Genomic DNA, 24,299 nt, shown 5'->3' with positions numbered 1-24,299 from the left:
TGAGGGAGTCACCAGCTGGCATGGGCCGCTAGAGGCTCAGAGGGAAGAATCGCACACGTGGACCACACACACATGCACATACATGTGCACAGACATGCATGGATGCACACACGCACACAGACATGCATCTGTGCACCCACGTGCACTCCAGATCAGGCTGCCTGGCCTTAACTCTGGCTCAATGAGCTGGGTGACTTTGTGCAAATTACTTCATCTCTCTGTGCCTTGGGTGTCTCACTGTATGAAGGCAGTACAGGCACCTGTTTCCTCACTGGGTTGTTGAGGCTGAAAAAGCCAGCACCATAAACCCCTCAGCTTGTGCCTGCCCAGAGCGGAGTGACAGCCGGTGATGAATGCAGGGTCGTTGCACTTGACCTACGCCCGCGTGTGCAATGTTCTCCATGCATTGTCTCACTTAGTCTTCCCAGGGCGGTGGTCCCTTTCATGCCCTTTTTTCAGATGAGTTACCTGAGGCTGGGAAATCTAAGTCCTCACCCAGGTAGGAAGCAGAGGAGACAGGTGCTGAGCCCTGGCCTCTCTGGCTTCGACACTTAAGCGCTTTCCACCTCACCAGCCTGACCTGGAATGGCGTTTGGCCAGGAATTAATAAACGCAACTTGTATGGGAGACAATATCTTCCTGATGGGTAAGTAATCAAAGACTGGGGCCCTGGGCTGGCCTGAACCCCTTGTTTCACAGACAAGGAAGGGGGTGCATCTAGAGATCCATGCAAACCCTGATGCCAGACCCTGCTGAGCGCTTCTACCCCCATGTGGCAAGCGAGGCCTGAACAGAGGGAGGGGGAGCTGTGGGGGCACAGGGAGCTGTCAGGCCTCATCCTCACCACCCAGCCACCACTTGGCTATACCCTGAAGCCCATCTTCACCACTGAAAGGCAGAAAAGACAGGGACAAGAGGCCAAGTCCTTAGCCCTCGCTGGTCCCAGTTTCCCCACCTGTACAATAGGTTGGGTGCTAGGACCAGTTCAGCCCACACATTCTATAGCTCAATGGTGCTCAGACTCTGGGGAGATCCCTCCACCCTGTTAGAAGCTGTCCTAGTGCCTCAAACTCACCATTGAGGCATCATTCCTTTGGATTAGGGAAAAGACTCTCCCATCCGTGTTCCACACGCTCTCTGTCATTACCCAAGGGCAGCTCACGAAGTCCCTGTCTCCCCAGTACCCAGACCCTTGCCAGACTGCATCAGGGAGGCAGGAGGGCCTTCCCACAGGAAGCATGGGGTGGAGCATCCCTTGGCCTGCTGTTTGTGGCTGTTGCGGGTATGGGAGAGACCCCAACTGTGGCCCCATCTGCATGCCACCTAATCCTGCTGAGCCTTGATTTCCTTCTCTGGGAAATGGGAATGGCACCAATGACCACACAAGTTGCTGGGCCAATGCACTGAACGCCTGTCTTAGCACCTAACTCCACGCCACCGAACCCTCCACAGCCTCTGAATGCTGGGGCCCCACCTCTGGCAAATGGAGTCGCCATGGGGGTGAGGGATGAGACAGGGAGTGTCAGACCCAACACCGTCCCTTCTCCTTTCTGGGCCTCCCTGAGACATAAAGTTCAGCTCTGGGGTAGGGAGGGAGGCAGGAAAACATGTTCTCATCATTCGCAGAACTGTGAATCATGGATCGATCTCAGGGTCACCCTGTGGGTTCCTGTGGCAGGGGGAGAAGCCAGCCATCCTCAGCCTAGGTGAGTAGCAAGGAGGCCTCAAGGGAGCTCCATGAGGGGTCAGGGCAGCCATTCCCAGAGGTGCCCCCATCATGCTACAGAAGCCTTCTGCCCTCCAGACAGCATAGGCCTGACATCACGAAACCCGCATGTCACCCCAGCAGCACAGGCCTGATGTCACACTCCATCAGCATATCGCCACCAAATGCAAAGCCCTGAAGCCACTGCTTCATCATGTCACCCCCAACAGCACAGGCCCAAAGTCACTCCCCACGTTACCCCCAACAGCAGAGCCCTAAATCATACCATGAGTATTTCTTCTCCTTTCTTTCAATCCTAGTCCCAGATAAATTGCAAAAAGGAGTCAAGCAAACCTTGTCATTCTTCGTCACCTTTTGTCTGGATGATCTGTTTGAATAGGATCAGCCAACAAGCAAATTACAAGTGTTGGTGACTGGGAACACAGACCCCAGAAATCCAAGAATTCTAGAGCCCCAGAGCCTTCCAATTATGGCATCTTCCAAGACTGGCATCTTAGATATTCAAACTGTGTGAATCCAAGAAATGACGAATCTTGTGTACTAGACTCTCAACCCATTAGGCCCACAGAATTCCGAGGTTGGAAGGGAGGGCAGGGGCCCAACCTGCGATGAAGGGTAGAGTCTCCTCTTCCCTGACGCCGACACAATGACCGTTTTCACCCCGGATTCCCAGGGAAAGGGTCTCCCTGGCTCTGCCATCACTGCTTCAATATTCCTCTTCTCTCTCCCCAAACCTCTGCTTCCCCACAATGGAGCCATGGGAGGGCCTCCCTCTCCCCTTGCCCACCCTCCACCCTCTAAACAATATTACCTGCACCTGAGCCTCCTTCTCTCCCTCTGGGGATGCCGGGATGATCCACACATTTGAGATATGGAACCTCTCCTGTCTTAAATGTCCCCTTCCTTGAATTTCCTAGTTCTCTTTTCTTCCCAGACAAATGAAAACCTGTCCATATACACTGTCTCTGTTTCCCTGCCTTCCTGCCCAGCCCAGGCCTCTGAAGCTGTTGGCACTACCCATGGCCTCCTGGTGGCTAGGCCCAGGGGGCACTTACTGGCCTCATGCCGTAGTGACCCTGGCGACGGTGGTCGCTTACCCTAACCCCACTGTCTCTTGCTCACATCTCTGGAAGGACTCACATCTTTGTCAGAAACTTAGTTACCAGAGGGGGCAAGGGCAAGAGCAGGGAAGAGGGCAAGTGCCCCATTGGGGATTCAGAGGATCCAGGGCACCCGTGATTTCCATGTTACCCTGTGCAATGGGATTGGACCTGGCTGTGCAGCAGGGGGTCATGATAAGGGAGAGGCGCCTCTGATTGTACACCTTGGGTTTAGAGGGAAGGCACCGAAGTGCCCATGAGTCCTTTGGCTCTGGAAACATTTTATTGAAGGATTGAGGGTGCCAGAGGGGGTTACAGCACCCAAGAAGATGAGACCATTTTGCTGTAATTAGAATCAACATCCAAGGTGTCTGATGACCAAACATGTCTGAGACCTCTGGGGTAGCTAGAGGGGAAGCTGGGGCCAGGGCGGAGGCCGGGACGAGGACAAGGTCAAGGGCAACAGGCCCGACACCAGCCCCAGCCTCTGCTCACTCCCCCTGCTGCCCCTCTGAGATTGGGGACTTGGGCTTCCAATGAGGGGGTCACTATGCGGGAGGGAGGAGAGGGAGGGAGAGGGAGGAAAGGAAGCCGGAGGGAGGAGAGGAAGTGGTACCTCCTGTTCTGGATCGTCCACTGGCCCTGGGTGCACGGCAAATCATACTTCTGCCTCCGTAGCGCATAGGCATCAAACCAGAGGGCCAAGCCGTAGTCCAGAGAGGGCACCTGGGAGGGAGGAGCGGGCCATCAGGTGGCCCATGGGGTGTGGCCAGGTTGGTGAACCCACCTCCCTAACAACAAAGAGAAGGAAACACAGAATCCCAGGTGGGGCTAAAATCTGTCAGTCACTCAACAAACAGGCATTGCTGTGACCCACAGAGGAAGACCTCGCCCACACCCCTCTCCACCCTGGCAGGATTTGTACCCAGGGCTCAGCCTGTGGGCACTTCAGCAGAGGCGGGACACTGCCCCCTCTCATACCGGGTCGCCAGGGACCTGTAGCGTGCTTGGGGTAGAGGGCAGGTGGGCAGGCAGGGTGGGGTCTCACCGTGAGGTGCCAGGAGCAGTGGGTTCGGGGCGAGTAGTAGCTGGGGAAGTACGGGGTGCTGAGGATGCCCTGGGAGTCCAGCCTGTCATCCAGCGTCAGGTTCACCTCACAGGCTGGACCAGGAGAGCAGCTGTTACACAGGGGTCCCCTGGCTGCACCTCCCAGCAGGCTGGCGCAGCTTGTAACCCCACCACCCCTACCACCTCTGCCAGCAAAGTGCTGTGGTTGAATGTGACTGTGTGAACATGGGCCTCAGTTTCCTCATCTGTAAAATGGGGACAATAATAGCACACACCTCATAGGGTAGTAGAGTGGATTAAAAAGACCTAAACATTCAAACGGCCTCGCATGTAGTAAGTGCTTGATCCGTGTTAGTTATTGACATTCGCGGGACAGCACTCACCAGTTTACAAAATGCATTCACACCTGCACAGGCCTCAGGGTGGCGGCTGGGGGAGAGAGAGCTGTTCCCCTTTTCCAAGATGAGGTTCAGAGAAAAGGAGTGGCTTGGTTGAGGCTACACAGTGAGAGGCTGAGGGGTCCAGGGGTCAGGACAGGAGCATGCTCAGCTGCCCTGGCCATCTCTCCACGGGGCCAGGGCCCCCAAAGCCCTTTGTTCCCTCCCGCCTCGAGCCTGTGTCAGACTCCCAAGGGAACAGCTCTGCTACCCATTTAGTGCTCCAGTTTGGCCAGCTGGGAACCTGGGTCTATGCCAGAGAGTTTGGGGATAAACCAAGAAGAGGGCTGGGACCCTGAGTGGGAGGGAGAAGAGTGGGGAGAGGGGTGAGGGAGAAGCAGCTGCCAACACTCTGTGGCCTCCTCCCTGCCATCCTCCCCTCCCGAGCTCCATTAATGGCAAAGTTTGGGCCTCCTGCACAGAGGTACGGCTGGCCCAGGCCCAGGACAGCTGTCCCGTGTGGGGTGGGATGTGCCCTTCCTGGGAAGGGGGCAAGGAGGGAGGTCCCGAAGCAGGAGGAGGGTGGGGGCTGGGAGGGCAGTGGGGCACCTGCCACACCAGTGGCCATGGCCTGGCTGTGCTGCCATCACACCTCCCCAAGCTCCCTGCGCCCTCTTGGCTGTGAGCGGACTGTCTACGGTGGAATCTAAAGAGTTCTTAGTCCTGCTGCAAACAGACTCGCGTTCCAGGCCCAGCCACTGGTGGGTGCCAAGGGGAGAGGGCAGGGAGGGGGTGAGGGGCAGATGGGAGGGGACACAGGTCCAGCAGAGTGAGGAAGGAGGAGAGGCGGTCAGCACAGAAAAGAGAAAAGGAGAAAGAAGGAAGGAGAGAGAAAGAGGAGGGAAGCGAGGGAGCGATGCCAGGAAGACAGAGACTGCGAATGGTAGGAGGGTCAAGGAGAAGAGAGGGGTGGGAGTGCAAATGGCAGAAGGAAGAGGGGGGGCCAGGGTGGGGAGTGGAGAGCAGCAGGAGCTTCCAGAATCTTCCCTCTCCCCATCCCATCCCCGATTTGGGCAAAAAAGGTGAGCAATGAGCCCAGTGGAGGGCCCTGGGATTCTACCACCACCCCTCCCCTGCCCCAGGGACCCCTGACCTCTCACCCTGGAAGACCACCGGCTGCACGGAGAGCACAAAGGGGTCGTAGTAGCTGTGCAGGCCCTTCTTCCAGACCACCGCCATGATGGCCCCCGACGCCAGAACCTCCACCACGGGCTCCTGGCGGCTGCAGCCGTACACCCTGGCAGAACAGAAAGGTGGCAAGGCTGGGCCGGGGTCTGGGAGGGGAGTGGCAGGGAGGGTGGCAGGCGGCTGCTGGGGAAGGGTGGACGGGAGTCTGGACATCTGGATTCTGGGTCCAGGTCTGCTACCAGAGACCACTGGGTGTCTGTGGGGAGAATTCTGTGTCTCCCCGGCCCCAGAGGACAGACTGAAGGCCCTCCAAGGACCAGGCTAGCTCCTCGGGTGAAAGAGGCCAGGAGGTTCCTCAGACTTCTGGAGCTTACAGTTCGATGATGACAGCTGGCTCAAGTCCCATGCTCCCTCCCCAGACCCCTCCACCCTGCTACAGAATCATCTGTGACCCCTAGGGCCCCTGGCAGGAAGACTAGACTGGCATCTGCAGGGACCACCTCTTCTGGCACCGCGACTCCCGGCTGTGTTCAAGGATGGGACAGGGAGAAGGCAGGTGTGGTCTTGTGACCCCCAGGGTGCCCCAGAAATCTGCCCAGAGCTTGGCGCCTGGGAGGCTCGGAACAAATAACCGTATCTCAGACTTCTGGGCTTTTAGAAATCTGAAATGTCAGCCCTGAAAAGACTGGTGACACCGTTGAGGTCAGCTGCTTGATTTCCAGAAGGGAAAACTGAGGCCCTACCAGCAGTCCATGGCAGAGACAGGCCTGTGCTAGGCACTGCCTGTGATGGCTGGTACCCACCCACATATGTAGCTGCCCCGGTCTGCCTGTCTCAGACAGGGCTTCCCCAGCTCCCCTTCACCCTCTCACCAACCTCCACCAAACTTCCCAGTGTGAATGACAACACTCTCTGGAGTCCAGCGCATCTGATGGGTCAATTTATAAGAAACTAACGGCCCCACCTCCCTCTGAGTGGGCAACCCAATAGCGTCCCTGCCTGCCGACTGTGCGTGGGCCCCTGGGCCTTGACAGGAGGAAGGGGTGCCGCTGGAGGGATTTCGGGCACTTTGGCAAGCGAGTACCTACCTCCTCCAAGCACAGCCTCAAAATCGCTACACGTGGCACCCGAGCAGGTGCAACCGGCTGGAGGCATGGTGGGCATAACCCCAAGGGGCTCCCTGGGAGGGTCTTGGTGCCCAGAGTCCGGGGATGGGGCATTTCCCCTGGCCTCTTGCCAGGGGAGCGAGGTGGCCTCCAGTAGCAGGCACCACTCCCCTCACCCCCCAGGCCCTTGTCCCTTCTTCCTACCATTCCAGCTTGATCTTCCTGCTGCAGTGCCCAAGTCTCCCCAACCACACCGGTGCCCCCCACCCTCCCACACAGCCCGTCCTTTTTGGCCTTACCGGCTCATCTTCCCTGGGAGGTGGGAGATACGGTATTAGGAAGGAAGAGACCTGGAGGTCACCTTTAATGGGGGCTTTAGCTTTCATTGTTAGGGGGTTTTATTTTATTTACCTAGCAGCAGAGCCCTTGTTGTCAATGAAATATGGAACGCAAAATCAAAGCACATGGTTGAAGCTGGGCAAGGGGCCACCTGCTCTGTCTTCCCATCACCACCAAAGTCCCCCTCACCCCCATTCCCCAGCAGGTTTCTGGGGTACAAGCTTGAGAACCCCAAATGTTGTCTGACCTGTCATTTTAGAGCTTCTCCAAGGGTCTGGGACGAGAGAGCCACCAGTGAGTAGGAACAGAGCTGGGCCTGGCAGTCAGGTCCCCTCCCAGGCTGAGGGCACCCGGAGAAGCCCCAGGGGAAACCGCTAAGTGTCCCCACCCTTTTTGGACCTGGAAGTCAGAAGGTGTCTGGCTTCTCTGCGCTTCCCAGAGCCCTCCAGGAACTCAGCCCACGGACATGCCTCAGATCGAGGTCATACCCAGCAGGGCAGCAGGAGGGGTGACGAGGAGAGAGCAGCTCGGAGAAGCCCTGGAGGAGGGGTGTGGCAAGAGCCTCTGCCAGCTCACATTCAAAGACTGCGCTTGATCTGAACACACTGGTCCCTTCCCCATCTGCCTGGAGGCTGTCCACGGCCCAAGTGAGACAGAAGAGGCATCAGCCGGACGCCCGGCACAAAGTAAGTGCTCGATAAACAATCACTGAGAACTGCCCAGCCCAGAGCGTCTTCCCCACCTCCTGCAGCGCTTTGTAGGCTAACATCCATCTCCCCATCCTGTGGGAGGACCAGGCTCCCAGAGGTCAAGGCCATTTCCAGTCCCTCCTCCCCACCCCCCAACCACCTGCCCTCTGATCCTGATCACTTCCGTACTCCACACCATATCTCATGCCCAAAGCCCTACTCCTCTGCTCAAGAACTTTCAATAGCTCCCTACTTACCAATTATCAAAGCCCAAATGGCTCCTGGCACTCAATGCCTTTGGTGGCCCTGTCCCAGTTAGAGTATATATAATGATAAAAATAATGGCTAGTGTGTCAGTGCTAGGCACTCACTATGTGTAAGGATCATGGCACAGATAGTCTGATTTAAATCCTCCAATGATCCTGCAAGGTAAGCATGATTGTGAACCCACCCTTCCTGTTTCCCAGGCTTCTGGTGGGGTTTAAATGAGATACTAGATTCTCCACGGGAGGGGATGTCTTCACTGCCGGGCCCTGGTGCCTAGATCAAATGCACAGTAGGTGTGCAGTAGGTATTTTGAGTGAATGAATGAATGATGTAAGTGGTACTGCTTTGCAAGTTCTAACAATGCATCAGAGCTCACGGATTAAATGTAAGAGCAGAGAGGCTCACTGGTGTGTGGGGTGGGAGTGTGGGGGTGTGATGGGGAACCCCCTGCCTCCTAGCTGCGTGCCCTAAGGCAAGTTACTTTGCCTCTCAGAACTTTCAACAGCTTCCCACTTATTAAAATCCAAACGGCTCCTATCACTCAATGCCTTTTGTGGCCCAGTCCCAGTTAGACTATATATAATGATAATAATAACAGCTAACGTTTACTGAGCACTCACTACGTGTAAGGATCATGGCACAGATGGTCTGATTTAAATCCTCCAATGATCCTGCAAGGGAAGCAGTTTCTGAAAGGCAAAGTAACTTGCCTTAGGGCACACAGCTAGGAGACAGGGGGTTCCCCATCACACCCCCACACCCCCACCCCACACACCAGTAAGCCTCTCTGCTCTTGCATTTAATCCGTGAGCTCTGATGCATTGCTAGAACTTGCAAAGCAGTACCACTTACATCATTCGTTCATTCACTCAAAATAGATACTGCACACCTACTGTGCGTTTGATCTAGGCACCAGGGCCCGGCAGTGAAGATATCCCCTCCCGTGGAGAATCTAGTATCTCATTTAAACCCCACCAGAAGCCTGGGAAGCAGAGAGGGTGGGTGTTCTGCCAGGAAGCAGTCAGGGTTTAGGAATGAGCCCAGAGGTTGAAAGTCCAGGCTGCAGCCAGACTCTGAAACATCCCAATAAGCCATGGTGCCTCCCAGAGCTGACTTTAGGGGTCATCTAGAACAACGGCTTTGTTACAGATGGGAAAACTGAGGCTCGGGGAGGGGAAGCGCTGCCCCCAGTACACAACCATCTCCAGCCTCCTCTCCCTTATCCCCTCTAGGCTAGCTGTCCTGTCTCCCAGATACCCAGGCCCAAGGTCCTACCCCCACCCCTTGTCTAAGAATGCTGTGTGTGACTTTTAATCCCCCCATCAACCACTCCCCTTTCCAGCCCTCCCTCCCGCCCTCCTTCCCAGGGACTCACGAGGTGATGAGCCTCTTCTCCAGGGGCCCAGCCACGTCATACATGGCCAGTCGGTCCCGGCACTCTGCCAGCGTCCACTCCAGCCGGAGTTTGAGCATGAGGTCCTCGGGGCCCTGCAGGTGCCACAGGCAGCTGGAGGCCAGGTGGTCAGGCCCCTTCAGCCGGAGGACCTGGCCCTGGCCCACGTAGCTGTAGCGGTAACAACCTGGAGTGGGGAGAGGGGCACAGCCCCTGATTCCTGTGAGCCAGAAGGAGGGGACCCTGGGGTCCAGGTCCCTCAACGTCCTCCCCCAGGCAGGATGGGCTGGGCGGGGGAGCCGGGTGGGGACAGCCAGACACGCTCTACCCCATCCTTCTCTCTCCCTGTCAGTATCCTCATTCATGCATTTGTTCATTGGTTCAGTCATTCACTCATGGAATGGACACACACTGAGCTTCATGCCTTCTCAGTGCCCAGGTAAAGATCCAGTCACTGCCTGGGGACATGGATGACAGCAGGGACAGACAGACACAGAACAGGCAAGAATAGCTCAGGAGGTGACGGCTCCAAACCTGGCCTGTGGGCTGGGGGCGTCCTGGGGGTCCCCGCGTGAGCAAAGAGGCTGGGGCGAGCCAGGCAGCTTTGAGAAAAGTACACACAGGGCACGTGTATCTAGAGGACAAGCTGAAGGCAGGGAGGCCCGGCCCAGGCCATTCCCAGGATGGGCGCTGCTTTCTCCTGCAGCCATAGGGAGCCACAGAAGGTTGGGCAAGGCTGGACACGGGCTGGCTTGGACCACACACTCCTCTGGCTGCTGTGGAGACCAGCGAGGCCACAAGCAATGAGCAGGTGAAGGGATGAGGGCTTCACTTCCGCTAGAGAGAAGGGAGTGCCCTAAGGAGGAGTCTGGGAGGCTGCCCTGGGGGGAGGACATGAGCTTTGAGCTAATGACGGTGAAGCCATCAGAATAAAACAGGTGCTTATCAAGCATTTGCTACAGGCCAGAAACTGAGCTGAATGCCTTCCCTCACTGTCTCACTGAATGCCCACAACAGCTCTGTGAGATACTTTCAATGATTGTGTCCATTGCACAGACCTGGGCCAGACACATCTGGGTTTGCCCAGCCACCACCTAATCTTTCCTGGGCCTTGGTTTCCTCATCTATAGAATGGGACGATACCACCACCCTTGCAGGGCCGCCAGCGGAGGCTGTGGGATGAAACACGTTTGAATGCCCAGCACAGCGCCTTGCACAGTAGGAGCTCAGTAAAGGCAGTGCCTGTTCCTCAGGTGGGTGTGAGGGAGATGGAGCAGGTAGGGCTGGGGAGAAAGGCCTGTGACTTGTCATCCTGCAGCTGGCCCCACCTGAGGCTCAGACCTAGCCCATCTCACGGCTGCCTCACTTCACAACTGTTTCACCATCCTACCCTCCGCCCCTACCCCACACACCAGTGAGCCTCTGCTCTTCCATCTAATCAGTAAGCTCTGATGCTCTGCTAGAACTTGCAAAGCAGTACCACCTGCATCATTCATTCATTCATTCATTCAAAATAGTTACTGTGCACCGACTGTGTGTTTGATCTAGGCACCAGGGTCTGGCAGTGAACATATTCTCTCCCATGGAGCATCCAGTATCTCATTTAAACCTCACTAGAAGCCTGATGTTCTTCCAGGAGCCAGTGGGGATTTAGGAATGAACCTGGGATGTGGGAGGCAGCCTGGTGACATGAAATTATAAAACCTGAGTTTTCAGTCTATTTACTCTGCTTTAAATCGTCTTCTTTGGAAGGCCACAGACGAGCAAAGGTCCCCCTGTCAGTTTGGTCAGCCTGAGGGCAGCCCCCCAAGGCTAGCGCCATCTGCTGGGCCTCCAGCGGAGGGGGTGTAGGGGGAAGGAACTGGAGAGAAGGAGGGAGGGGCACTACCCTCCCCACCTAGCACCAACACTCATCAGCTGTGTGACGATGTCATTCTTGGCTCAAGGGCCATACAAAATCAGGCAGCAGTGGACCAGATTCGGTGTCCAGGCTGCAGTGAGCCAGTCTCTGTCCCCAAGCATTGTCTGATCAAGTCCCCCTGAGGCTCTCAGGAGTAGTAACTCTGACTTACTATTGGTTGTCGATTATCACCCTCAGACTCTGTAGAGGTAGGTGTTCACCACCTCTGGGTAGTTAACTGAGTCTGGGCCAGTGGCTTAGCCGTTCCGAGTTCTGTCAAATGGATGTCATATGACCTCCTCTGGGCAGTGCTGAGGACCAGGAAGGGAATGGAGGTGAATATAGTTTGCTCTGATGCTGCCACCTGTGGCTCAGCCCCTTCTCCCTGACCCCTGGCCGTGCTGACTGCAGTGGGGAGCTGACCTCCCCAGAGAGAGAACAACAATATCTGCCTAGGGAAGGGACAGGTCCTCTACCAGCAGCTGGGGAAAGGTGCCAGGCACTTCCTAAGGTTTTGTGTTCTTTAAATCTTGCTCCAAGTGGATCCTTTGCTCTTGCCACTTTAATAATTACTCTTTTTTTTTCTTTTTTGCTCTTGCCACTTTAATAATTACTCTTTTTTTTCTTTTTTGCTCTTGCCACTTTAATAATTACTCTTTTTCTTTTTTGCTCTTGCCACTTTAATAATTACTCTTTTTTTTTTTTGAGACGAATTCCGTGGAGAGGTGTGTGCTAACCTTTTGTTAATCAGAAACACCTTCAGGGAGCCTGGCACCTCTCGGGGCTGGGAGGAAGTAACTGAACATGCCTCGGGTGTTCCCCTCCCCTGGCCTTTGCCCCTGCCATTCCCTCTGCCCAGGGAACACTTTCTCCTTCTCACCCTGACAAATTTCTGCCTACCCCTATGCCTGAATTTCTTTTTCTTTCGAAAATTATTTCATTTTATTGTTGAGATAGCCTGTCACCCAGGCTGGAGTGCAGTGATGCAATCACAACAGCTCATTGCAGCCTCCTGAGCTCGGGTGATCCTCCCACCTTAGCCCTCCCTCCTCCACCCCCGAGTAGCTAGGACTGCAGGTGCACACCACCATGTCCAGCTAATTTTTTTTTTTTTTTAATGGAGTTTGCTCTTGTTGCCTAGGCTGGAGTGCAATGGTGCAATCTTGGCTCACTGCAACCTCCACCTCCTGGGTTCAAGCAATTCTCCTGCCTCAGCCTCCTAAGTAGCTGGGATTACAGGCATGGGCCACCATGCCCAGCTAATTTTGTATTTTTAGTAGAGACGGGGTTTTGCCATGTTGGCCAGGCTGGCCTCAAACGCTTGACCTCAGGTGATCCGCTCAACTCGGCCTCCCAAAGTGCTGGGATTACAGGCTTGTGCCACCATGCCCAGCCCATGCCCAAATCTGATGCCCCCTCCATGAAGTCTTCCAGGATCCCCTAGTCGGGAGCAACCCCTGCCTCCTGTAGATCTGGAACTCTGTGTGAGGCTCTTGATTTGCCCCCTCCTCTGCTTTGGAACGAACAATTCCCTCTCTCCGCTGCCTCTGGGGCCTCTATTCTCACACTGGCACTTGGTGTTATGAGAATCTGTTTATGTGTCTGTCTCCCTCATGGGGCTTGAAGCTCCTCTGAGGGCAGGGGTGAGGACACGGTCAACCTGGTGTCCTCAGCGCAGGAATGGGGCCTGGCATGAAGGAAGTGCTCATAAAGTCAACTTCAAGGATTTGAGTTATTATCTCTGCCCTCTGAGACTCTGTGCTCTGGACATGCACTGAACCAGTCTCCTCATTCATGCTGTCATTCATTTGTTCAATCATTCATTCATGAAACAAACACTCACTGAGCACAGATAATTACAGAACAACTGCCAGGAACATGGGGACCCAGAGGCACGAGGCAACATGAGGCTATTACATAGCACTTCTATTGCAGGAGAAAAAATAACTTTCCATAGGACATTTTCCCTTTCTTTTTTTTCTTTTTTTTTTTTTTTTTTTTTTTGAGATGGAGTCTCACTCTGTCTCCCAGGCTGGAGTGCAGTGGCACAATCTCAGCTCACTGCAAGCTCCATCTCCCAGGTTCAGGTGATTCTCCTGTCTCAGCCTCCTGACCGGTTAGGACTACAGGTGCGCACAACCATGCCCAGCTAATTTTTATATTTTCAGAAGAGACAGGGTTTCGCCTTGTTGGCCAGGCTGGTCTCGAACTCCTGACCTCAGGTGATCTGCCTGCCTCTGCCTCCTGAAGTGCTGGGTTACAGGCATGAGCCACCGTGCCTGGCTGACTTTTATATTTTTTAATGATTGAAAAAGGTCCTATGGGGCCAGGCATGGTGGCTCACACCTGTAATCCCAGCACTTTGGGAGGTGGGGGCAGGAGGATCACCTGAGGTCAGGAGTTCGAGACCAGCCTGGCCAACATGGCAAAACCACGTCTTTTCTAAAAATATACAAATGAGCCAGGCATGGTGGCAGGCGCCTGTAGTCCCAGCTACTCAGGAGGCTGAGGCAGGAGAATGGCTTGAACCTGGGAGGTGGAGGTTGCAGGGAGCCAAGATCACGCCACTGCACTCCAGCCTGGGTGACAGAGTGAGACTCTGATATATATATGTCATTCTTAGCTCATGGGCTATACAAAATCAGGCAGCAATGGACCAGATTCAGTGTCCAGGCTGCAGTGAGCCAGTCTCTGTCTCCAAGCATCATCTGATTAAGTCCCCCTGAGGCTCTCAGGAGTAATAACTCTGAGTTACTATTGGTTGTAGATTATCAACCTTGAACTCTGTAGAGGTAGACGTTAACTTTCAGAAGACTATAATAAGCTGTCAATGATTTTAATTCACTAGAAAAGACAACCCCAAAGGTTTGTTTTCTTGCCTGGTAGGACCTTAACCAGGTTCATATCTAACTTGGTAATCTTATTCCAGCAGTTCTCTTTTTCCATTAATGATTGATGACAGATAGATAGATAGATAGATAGATAGATAGATAGATAGATAGATGATAGATAGATAGATAGGTAGATATAAACAGACAGCTAGCTAGCTAGACAGAGACAGAGAGACAGACAGATAATAGATAGACAGCTAGCTAGCTATATAACTAGATAGACAAGCAGACAGATATCAACAGAGAGATGATAGATAGACAGACAGACAGACAGACAGACAGATAGATAGACAGACAGACAGAAAATAGATCAGTTTCTTGCATTCTTTACCATTCCACTGGTTCCCCCATTAATCAGCTAAATAAATATTTGACGTATGGTCACTCTATGTATAAGAATCATGATTTCACCTCTTTGAAAACTGTACTTTGACCTCATCACCTCCATCCAACAAAGAAGCAAGCATTTGACCAGCAGGATGGGAAGAGGGGAAGGCAAGGAAAGGTATAACAAGGATTTAAACTCTGCCTCCCTCCCTGAGAAGGGGTTGAGATGCTCACCCCCACCTTGGCTCTGGGTGACAACGCTAGATAGTGTGGGAGGAATCTGAGAATTTAGGGGCCATAGAGTCCAGCAGCCAGTTGGTGCACTGCACAACTCACACAAACTACAACTTGGACAGCACCTCCTGCCTTGTGCAGCGTGGTGACTCTGCTGGTCAGCTGAAAGATTGTGGGTCTGCTTGGAGAAACGCAAGGTGACTCTAGAAATATGGCACCAGGTAGGGAGGAAGGGCTGATGAGCCTGACTGGGAAGGAGAGGAAAAGGTGGAAGGAGTGTTCTTGAATGCGATGGCACCGCTACCTCCAAAAGACCAAGTTTTAAAACCAATGTGACTGATAAACCGTGAATTGGCAAGACGATTTTCTACCATCAGTGGAAACTAGCTTGTGGGCAGGTTGAAGTCAATGATAGAGGAGAGTTACGTTCGTGGACCACTAACCCTGACTCATCCTCACACCCATACAGGAACGCATGCACACCCGTCTACAAGACACACACAAATACACGCGTGCACAACGCCACCTCCTCTCCCCCTACGGGCTCCAAGACTTGCTTGGGACACATCACTGAGTCTACCATGGCATCCCCTGGGTGACTCTTAGCCAGGGCTCCCTGCACACACGATAGAAGCCATGTGTCCCCCTGACACACAACAAAGTCAAGACAAACACCAACTCAAAAGGAAAGTGGGGAAGGGATAAAAAGTAGCGTACCCAGCGTGGAATTCAGTGCAGCTATGTCTTTCACACTGGCTTCTGATAAAAGGAAATGAACAAACAAATAAACAAGAACAAAAAAAAAAGAAAAGAAAATACAATGAAAATAAAATTAGAGGAGACTCTTGGAGTCAGCCTTGTCTGAGATTCACCCTAAATGCCCCCACCCCACCCTTCTGTCCTGGCTTCTTGAATGCAATGGCACTGCTACCTCACCTGGGGGGCTCTCCTGGGGGGCCCGCCCTGAGAGCACCCCAGCCCTGGCAGGCAGCCTCCCCGGGCCACACCACAGCTTGTTTCCCCCAACCTCATGAGGCCGACCCCATGTTTCCGCTCCCAGTACTGACCCAGGATCACTAGGCCCTCGGGGTCCACTTCGTACTCGGCCCTGTAGGGGACGGCAGCCGAGCTGTTGACCGTGGACAGCAGCTCCCCCACCAGCAGTGCCTGCACCACCTCGGGGCTCAGCATCGGCCGGCGGTGCTCGGGGATTTGGAGAATGAACCAGAAGAAGCAGGTGAGGGGTCCCTCCCTAAGGCAGGCAGAAGTGAGAGGGGCCAGGGAAGGATTCTGAGGTCTGGCCTCAGCTCCATCCCCGCTCATGCACATCGAGCTCTCCGCACCCCAGCCATTGCTGTCCGTCTTCACGCAGAAGCCTCCTAGCGACCTCTGAAGGAGGCGCTCTCATAATCCTGATTTTACGAATGAGAAAACTGAGGCACGAGAGGTGAACTTGTGCCTCATAGACTATGCCGCAAGTAGCAGAACCAGATGTGGACGGGGCAGTCGGGCCCTGGAGCCAGTGCTCTTAACACCATTCCCCTCCAACGTCGCCTCGCCTGATGGTGTCAGGCCCTTAATCAGCCATCACAGTCACTGTCTGGTGCAAACCTATCACACCCATGTTTCCATTCTGCAGATGAGCCCAGTGAAGGGAGGGTGACATGCAAGAAGCCAAGTTCCCTCTCCACGCCGTAGTTTCCCCATTTGAAACATGAAGGCGTTGCATCAGAAGCCTACAGAGGCCCCTCCCATTCTTTGAATCTCAGTTTCTTGCAGGAGCTGGTCAGGGGCAAGGACAACTCACCCAAAGGAATAGACGGAGCTGGAGTTGTAGTAAGTTCGCAGGCGGGTGCTGGCGATGAGCTCCTTGAGCTGTGAGAAGGAAAGACAACAGCTCCTGGGACCCTCTTCAGGGCAGACAGGGCCACTTCCTACCTCGAGGTGCCCTTTGCTCCTACTGGCAGCCCGGCTCCATGCATGAGCCTCCAAGATGGATAGGCTTGATCACAGTCACACAGTGCCGAGTGGCCGGGCCGGGGCATGCATGAATCTCACACCCCGTCCCCTTCTCTCTGTTTCCACTACGCCCGACTCTCACCTCCACCTGCACTGCCAATGACCTTTCTGCCCCTTGCCAAAAGTCACTCCTCAACTCTGAAAAACCCCGCTCGGCTCCTGGGTCCCCTCTGCACCTCCTCCCATGGCCTGGGACAAGCCAGCAGCTCGGATGGGTAGCATAGCTGGCTGGAGTTTTTGCACATCTCCAACTACAGTGCTGCTGGCAGGATTACAGGCTCCTAAGCATTTGCACAGCGTGGGAATAGTGTTCGTGTTATCTCAACTTCACTACAACCCACAACAAATCTGCAGCCGGGTCCTGTTGTTATCACCCCTACTTCATGGAGGAGGAAACGGGCAGCCTCAGGCTGGGTCCCTCAGAAGCAGACCCTCCATTGACAAGGTGGGGCAAGTGGTTTATTTGGAGGTGATTCTGGGAAACAGTAGTTGGGAGGGAGAGACTGGAAAGTGGGCAACCAACATGGGGCCATGAATGTGCAGTGTAGAGCTGAGAGCATCTGAGCTCAGCCCAACAGGGCATCTCTGGGAGACAGCCTGGAACATTCTCTGAACTATTCCCCGCACCAGGGCCAAAGAAGCTGCAGTATTGATCCACCCACTCCAGTGCTCACGGTTCAGGGTTGCTCCTGGGAAGAACTCCCCGGCACTTCTGGCCTGCCTTGTTGGGCAGTGGTCCTGCAGCCTGAGAGTAGCAGGCAGTAGACCAGCCTCTGTGCAGTGTGCCACCATCCTGTAATGGATGGGCAGGAGCAGCCACTGTCCTGTAATGGAGGGGAAGGAGCGGGCCACCGTCCTGTAACGGAGGGGCAGGAGCGGGCCACCGTCCTGTAACGGAGGGGCAGGAGCGGGCCACTGTCCTGTAACGGAAGGGCAGGATTGGGCCCTCGATAGTGTCAGCTGCACTGCGGGACCTTTCCCAAGGTCATGCTCCACCCCGGTAAGAGGCATGATCAGGATCTAATCCGAGTGCCATTGACCCAAGCGTCCACTAACTTTCCCATGACCCTCAACCTCGTCTGCTTCCATGGTTCCTGGAGCAGTGCTGTGGTCCCCGTGAGTGCTCCAGATGGGTTGATCAACTGGCTCCATGTGATCAGACCCCAACCCTCTCTTTTCACCCCCACATTCCTTCCCTCTCATCCCCCAAATCCTTTCCTACCATCTTCTGGGCTTTGGCGGTTTCACTGCGGAAGGCACTGGATTCCCGGCGGGTAAGATCCTGGGAGAAGTGGCGATTGAGCACTCGCAGGCTGCCTGAGTACACCTGGCTGACCGTCACCTCCGCCTTGTACCCTGCCCGGGAAGGAACCAGCAGGGTTAGTGGAGGAAGCAGGTGGGAAAGTCTCCTGTCTCTTCCATGCCGTCTCCTGCCACCCACACCCTCAGCTCAGCCTCAGTGTCTTGGGTCTCCACGGCACCATCAACGTCATCATCGTCATCTTTGTCACTCCCATTGTCATCGTGGTCATCTAAAGTTTATTGGATGACAAACTGGCTGCAAGGTAGCAGGGAGGTGAGAGGCTCCCAGATGGATGGTGTCCTACAGGTTCCCAGGGAGAGGCTGACACAGTGACCAGTCCAGGACACCAATGACATGAAGGCCAGGAAATCCACATAGGCCCAGGAGGCCAAGGTCATGGGTCAGCACCACTAGGCATCCTTCCACTTATGAGGTCATCCAGGGATCCCAAAGGTGTGTGCTAACCACCTACTACATGGGGTATGCCAGTTAACCAAGACAGATGTATCTCCCCTCATGAAGCTGACAGTGGTGGGTAAGAAAGGCGTGGCTCTGGCAACCATACAGCATGTGGCATCTGTCTGTGGGCAGTGCCATCAGGGAGCAGTGCCACACGGTGCTGTTGAGGGGACGTGACGAGGACACTCAGCCTGGGCCAGAGTGGAGTGACCCTCCAGCTGAGATGTAGGGATGGGGAAACTGTAAATTGGTAAGAGAAGAGGGAGGGAAGTACCTTCAAGCAGAGGGAGAGCAGCATGGGGCACGGGGCCGGTAGCACGGGGACCATGGTGAGGGCCTGGGCTGAAAGTCTGCTTGGCTGGAGTAGTCAGAGATGGGGAGGGGCGGCAAGGAGCTGGGGCCTCCGCAGGGCAGGGCCCACTGGGTCTCTACCCAGTGAACAAGGGAAACCATGAAAGGTTTAAAATCAGGAATGATGTCATCAGACTTCTGTTTTGCAAAGACTATTTTGGCTGAAGTGAAGAGGGTAGACTCATAGCCCTGGTTTACACCCCTATTCATTCACTCAACAAATACTTCCTGAGAGCCTGCTATGTGTAGGAACTGAGCCAGAGCACTTGAGGCTATATGAGCAAAACAACGAACAGAACGATCAAGAAAAAACTGCCCTTAATAGCTTGCAGACTAGCAAGGAATCTGACGGTAAACCACACATCGTGTGTAACAGGTTAGAGGTGGTCAGTGCGGTGGAAATCAGGGCATGGGGCGGGCTGCAGTATGGAGGTCAGGGAAGAAGGTGACATACATCTGTGGAAAGAGTGTCCCAGGCGGGGGCAAGTGCAAAGGCCTGGTGTGTTTTAGGAGCAGCAAAGAGTGAGCAACAGGACAGCAGGAGGGTATGATATGGGGAAGGGGAGAGGCCGGGTAGGGCTTGCCAGGCCTGGGAGGACTCAGGCTTTCACCCTGGGTAAGATGGGAGGAATGGGAGGTAGTTTTTTTTGTTTTGTTTTGTTTTTGAGACAGAGTTTCGCTCTTGTTGCCCAGGCTGGAGTGCGATGGCTCGATCTCGGCTCACCACAACCTCTGCCTCCCAGGTTCAAGCGATTCTCCTGCCTCAGCCTCCCGAGTAGCTGGGATTACAGGCATGCGCCACCATGCCCGGTTAATTTTGTATTTTTAGTAGAGACAGGGTTTCTGCATATTGGTCAGGCTGGTGTCAAGCTCCCGACCTCAGGTGATCCAGCCGCCTCAGTCTCTCAAAGTGCTGGGATTAAGCGCATGAGCCACGCGCCTGGCCCCATGCGAGGTTTTAAGCAGCGAAGTTAGGGGATTTGGTTTACTTTATCAAATGGCCCCTCTGCTGTTAAGTTGAGAAAGGCTCTAAGGAGGCAGGGCAGAGGCAGGGAGAGCATTGAGGACAAGCCTGCAGGGCTCCAGGGGAGAGATGTCCAGGGGGCAGAGCCTGGCCCCAGCTGTGGCAGAGGAGAGGGTGGGAAGTGATTGGCGTCAGCCGCTTTTGATGTATTTTGGAGTTAGAGATGACCAGGTTTGCTGGCAAAGTGGGGCTGGGGTGGAAAAGAAAGAAAGGAGTAAGAGGAAGGTGCCAGAAGAAGAAGTGGTCTTGGACTGGGATGTGGGAGGTACAGGTCTGGGGGAAATTATGCAGAGACCTCATGGTCTGAACGCATGGGGTCCGAGATGCTCCTCAGACATGTAAGAGGAAGAGCAGGGGCAGCTCTAGAGTCAAGCTCAAGGGAGAGGCCCAGGCTAGAAATGCAAATGTGGGTGTTAGCAGGGTATAAAGGGCACTTGAAGCTAAGGGTAGCAGATGAGATCACGGAAGAAGTGGGTGGAGAGAGAAAGGAGAGACCCCCCCATCAGCAGGGAAACAGAAAAAGCAACCCGCTGAGCGGAAGGGACCCGGTGGCGGCCCAAAGTCTAGGGAGGAAAGGGCTTCTGGAGGTGGGGGTGAGCCCCCGGGTCAAGTGCAATGATTACTGAGAAGTGGACATTGGATTTAGCAACCTGGCATGTTGGCGAGCTTGACAATGGCCGTTGGAGTTGGGGGGCAGAGGGAGCCAGGTTGGAAAGGGCACAGAGAGACTGGGTGTGTGGACTGACAGCTCCTTCAAGGAGCAGAGAAACGGGGGAGGCACCCCAGGGGACATTGACAGACGCTGCTGCAAGGGAAGACAATGTTTATGCTCTGTGGGCTGGTTGGTTCACAATGTCAGAGAGGGCATCCTTGCTGGTGCCGGGCCATTGTTCGGGCAGAGGGGGCGGGATCGGAGTCCCAGGAGGAGTGCACATGATGCAGCCGGGGGGTGGGGCAGGTGGGCCAACATATATGGGGCTTCTCTTCTAAGCTGTTTTGTTTTCTCACTGAAGCAGGAGACAGGGGCAGTCAGGTGCTGGGGGCTTGAGAACACATAAAACTCCTGCCTGGGAGAGCAGGAAAGAGAAAGGACCTGGGAAATATGGTTGGTGGTATTAAGGGTCCTGCTACCATCCTCCTTAGGAAGCCAGCCACACCCTCTCCTCGGGCCAGTCTGTCCTCCTCTCTTGGGGCCTGTCCCGCTCCAGTGTCACTGGTCACTTGTGCACCTCCTCTGCCAGACAGGGCAGGGCGTGTCTCTGATCCACCTCCTTGCCCAGCACCCAGTCCCAGGAGCACAGCCTGGCCCAGGCGGGAGGAGTCTTTCAAACAGCTCCCGAAGTGCCTCCTTCAACCCTCAATCCCTCTGTGGGGGAGTTGGCTTCCCCCAGCAGAGGCTTGGGAGCACTCACCCCTTGGGTCCTCAGCCCCATGGAGCACCTCTCCTGGGGTGGGGGTGATTGACCCCAGGAGCATAATCAGGGGGAATTAAACTCCTCTGCAAAGAGAAATAATTGGCAGGTGAGTTCCTGGCCCTCCGGCCCAGTGCCCCGTGGTTTACTCTGTAGACTAATTAGCCCGCTAGCTGAGGAGGCTCCCCACAGCCCTGTGCTATCTGCGGCACTGGCTTCCTGCCGGTGGTGAAATGCACATGGCATCTACTGCCTGCGGTGCTCAACTCTGGGTAGAATCACTGTAAGTCATTGCAAGCAGGCCCATGTCAGACCTGGGGTTCCCAATAGCGTCACTCCCAGATGCTGGTTCCAGACACTCCCAACCCTGACCCCCTTGGATCTAGGCCTACATGGATTTCTCTCCACTGCTACAAAGTTGGTCCCCAGGTTGCTTTCAACAGGCCTGGAATTCCACCAGGAGATTCAGCCAGTAAGAGCACTAGCTATCCTCTGCAGGATGTTTAATGGGATGCTTCTGATCACACAGGCAGCTGGGTTGTCCCTCCCGTGGCTTCCCAGCCCTCAGCTTTCTCTGTCCCAGCACATGCTGTGCTTTAGCGTAAATGTCAGGTCTGACGCCTTGGCTAAATCACAAGGACAGGGGTTATCCCCAGAACCTGGCACACAGGAGGTGCTTGGCACTGAGTAAATGAACGAATGAATGTGTCTTCCACAGCGTACAGTGTACAGTGTAGAGGCACAGTCTAATTCGGTTTCTCCGTTACTTCCCACTGTCAAAGGCAGAAGGAAGAGGAGAGGCTCCATCAATCTTAGAGAAAGATAATAGATGCTCAAGAGCATTTATTCAATCAGTGAATGAACGGAGGCCTGGATGAATGAGCCCAGAGCACAGGCCGATCGCTCCCCAGCACCAGGGGACTGACTGATGGCTGTGACATCAGGGAGGGGCCGGCCATAATTAAGGACATGGCAGAGGGCCCTAAGGCTAGCTGCTCTCCAGCTGCCTGCTCTGTCCCCCATTCATGCTGGACCCTGGAGACCCAGAGGGGATAGAGCTGTGGTCCCTACCCTAAAGGAGAACCCAGGCTGGGCTCAAGTGAGCAGAGGCACTAATTGGTACCAGGCACCATCAGTGCCTCTGGGCCTCCTTCTTTAGGGCGGGGTTGGCTCCAAGCCTCAGGGGCAACCCAGGAGGACTGTAGGCAAGGGAAGACAATGTTTATGCTCTGTGGGCTGGTTGGTTCACAAGAACTGGGTGCTAGGAGAGCCCACTTTCCCCACCTGGTGGGGAGCTTTGGGGCACTTTGCCCAAGCAGGAAGCAGACCTGAGCCATAGGACCTGGAACCAAGGTCTGACAGCATCTCCAGCTGGCAGGACAGGGAGGGAGACCCAGAGAACAGAAGTGACTTGCCCAAGGTCACACAGCAACATGCTAAGCACGGCTGTGCCTGGAACCCAGTTCTGTCCTGCTGTGCCTGCTACGGTCACCCCAAGTCCTCCCCAGGTGCCTCTCCCAGGCGGTCCCACGACGTTACCTAGGAAATACCAGAGTAGCACCCCCACCAAAGCCAGCACAACCAGGGCCAGCAGCACAAACAGGGGCACCAGGTGGAGGGCTTTTCTCTTGGAGTCCTCACGGGCCTTGAACATCCCCTCCGGCTCTGCTTCCTCGCCATCACCTCCATCCCCCTGCCCGCCAGCCACCTGGGGGGCCTCGGCCACGGACATCCTGCCAAGGAAACAGACCGAAGTTGGAAACAGCCTCGCATTTGCAAGGGAGCCTCTGCTGAGCGCCAGTGGGGCACAGAAGCAGGACTTCCCTGCCTTTTGGAGTGGAAGAGTAACAACATCAGGCGGCAGTGACTGGAAGTGGGCGCAGAGAGAGCTCGCAGAGGAGGGAAGTGCATCTCAGGTCAGCTCGCCCCAGAGGGCAGGCACCAGAGCTGGACTGGGTCTGGCTCGAGAACCCCACCTTTGCTTCCCACTAGTTTCCCTACAGTCAGAGGACAGACAGAGGTCTCAGTGCCTGAACACCTACCTCCCTAGAGGCTGCACCCACAGAGAGAACTGAAGTACATGGGGTGCAGACTTCTGTAGACGTCCAACCTCTTGCCCTCATTTCCCTTCCACGCAAGGAATGCTGTTTCTTGCTCCTGGTCCTGGTTCACGGAGCTTCCCACCATGCCCACACAGTCCATGCACTTAGCCCCTGCCCCAGAATCCCCTGAGCTGGCACTGCGCTGGGCCAGGGACCTGCCTTCCTTCACAGAGTACCGTCTCTCTCACCTTTCTACTCTCAAAGTCTCGCAGCAGAGGAAGGGAACAAAAACTAATATTCATTTCGTGCCCTCATGAGACATTTCACACTTAATTTTCAGGTCACCCAGGGATGTGGAACCATTGTCCCATGTTTTCTTCCTCAAGCCCACACCATGTGGGTACTTCACCTGCATTATCTCACTTAAACCTCCAGTTCTGCACCCATTGAAGAGATGAGGAAACTGAGACCCAGAGTGTTCTAGCAATAACTCAGTCTAGGGCTTTTCCTAGCGCCATTTTCCCAATGTGATTTGAATACCTGACATTCACTCCCAGACGCATTTTACAGATAAAAAAAAAAAAAAACCGTGAAGCCCAGAGAGGCTAAGCCACTTTCCCAAGGTCACACAGCAGGGAAGTGGAGGTTGAGTCTAGATGTCTGACTCCCTGCTTTTTGCACAAATCTAAGATGCCTCCCATAAATGAGCTGTTAATTAACAAATCATGATTAAATAGCAACTGAATGTCACCCCTCTCCACGCTCCAGGGTTCCAACTCTATTTTGAGACCCTTTCAAGCAAACATTCCAATATATTTGGCCTTTCAGGCAGGTTTCCCCACAGTACAGAGAAAGCCTTTGACCCACCCATCAGGAGAGCAAGGGCTCCAGACTACTGCGAAGTTCATCTCCTCTTACTATATCCATAAATACTGTGTAGCTTTAAAATGCACCCCAGGGCTGGGTGCCGTGGCTCACGCCTGTAATCCCAACACTTTGGGAGGCTGAGGTGAGTGGATCACATGAGGTCAGGAGTTCGAGATCAGCCTGGCCGATATGGTGAAACCCTGTCACTACGAAAAAT

At 54.6% G+C, this 24,299-nt stretch overlaps 1 protein-coding gene across 2 annotated transcripts in view; it reads right to left on the bottom strand.

Annotated features, from left to right (window-relative positions):
• Positions 1-23,144, bottom strand: part of TMPRSS6 (transmembrane serine protease 6) — a 37,759-nt gene extending 14,615 nt beyond the window's left edge. The window contains exons 1-10 of one of the 2 annotated variants that reach the window (XM_055252691.2): positions 23,002-23,144; positions 22,713-22,906; positions 17,847-17,980; positions 16,413-16,480; positions 15,673-15,857; positions 15,323-15,364; positions 9,236-9,440; positions 5,432-5,568; positions 3,875-3,987; positions 3,443-3,552 (exon numbers count right to left, since the gene is read on the bottom strand). In XM_055252691.2, coding sequence (XP_055108666.1) covers positions 3,443-3,552; positions 3,875-3,987; positions 5,432-5,568; positions 9,236-9,440; positions 15,323-15,364; positions 15,673-15,857; positions 16,413-16,480; positions 17,847-17,980; positions 22,713-22,906; positions 23,002-23,084 — 1,271 coding nt within the window. In that variant the 5' untranslated portion in view covers positions 23,085-23,144. Of the gene's footprint in view, positions 1-3,442; positions 3,553-3,874; positions 3,988-5,431; positions 5,569-9,235; positions 9,441-15,322; positions 15,365-15,672; positions 15,858-16,412; positions 16,481-17,846; positions 17,981-22,712; positions 22,907-23,001 lie in introns of those variants that run through there. The other variant, XM_055252692.2, reaches the window with a different exon arrangement.
• Between the last annotated feature and the right edge of the window lie 1,155 nt (positions 23,145-24,299).

Source organism: Symphalangus syndactylus, chromosome 18, assembly GCF_028878055.3.
Source record: "Symphalangus syndactylus isolate Jambi chromosome 18, NHGRI_mSymSyn1-v2.1_pri, whole genome shotgun sequence".
Classification (NCBI taxonomy): Eukaryota; Metazoa; Chordata; class Mammalia; order Primates; family Hylobatidae; genus Symphalangus; species Symphalangus syndactylus.
Note: the sequence above shows the minus strand (reverse complement) of the source record. Positions and strands in the feature narration are given on the sequence as shown.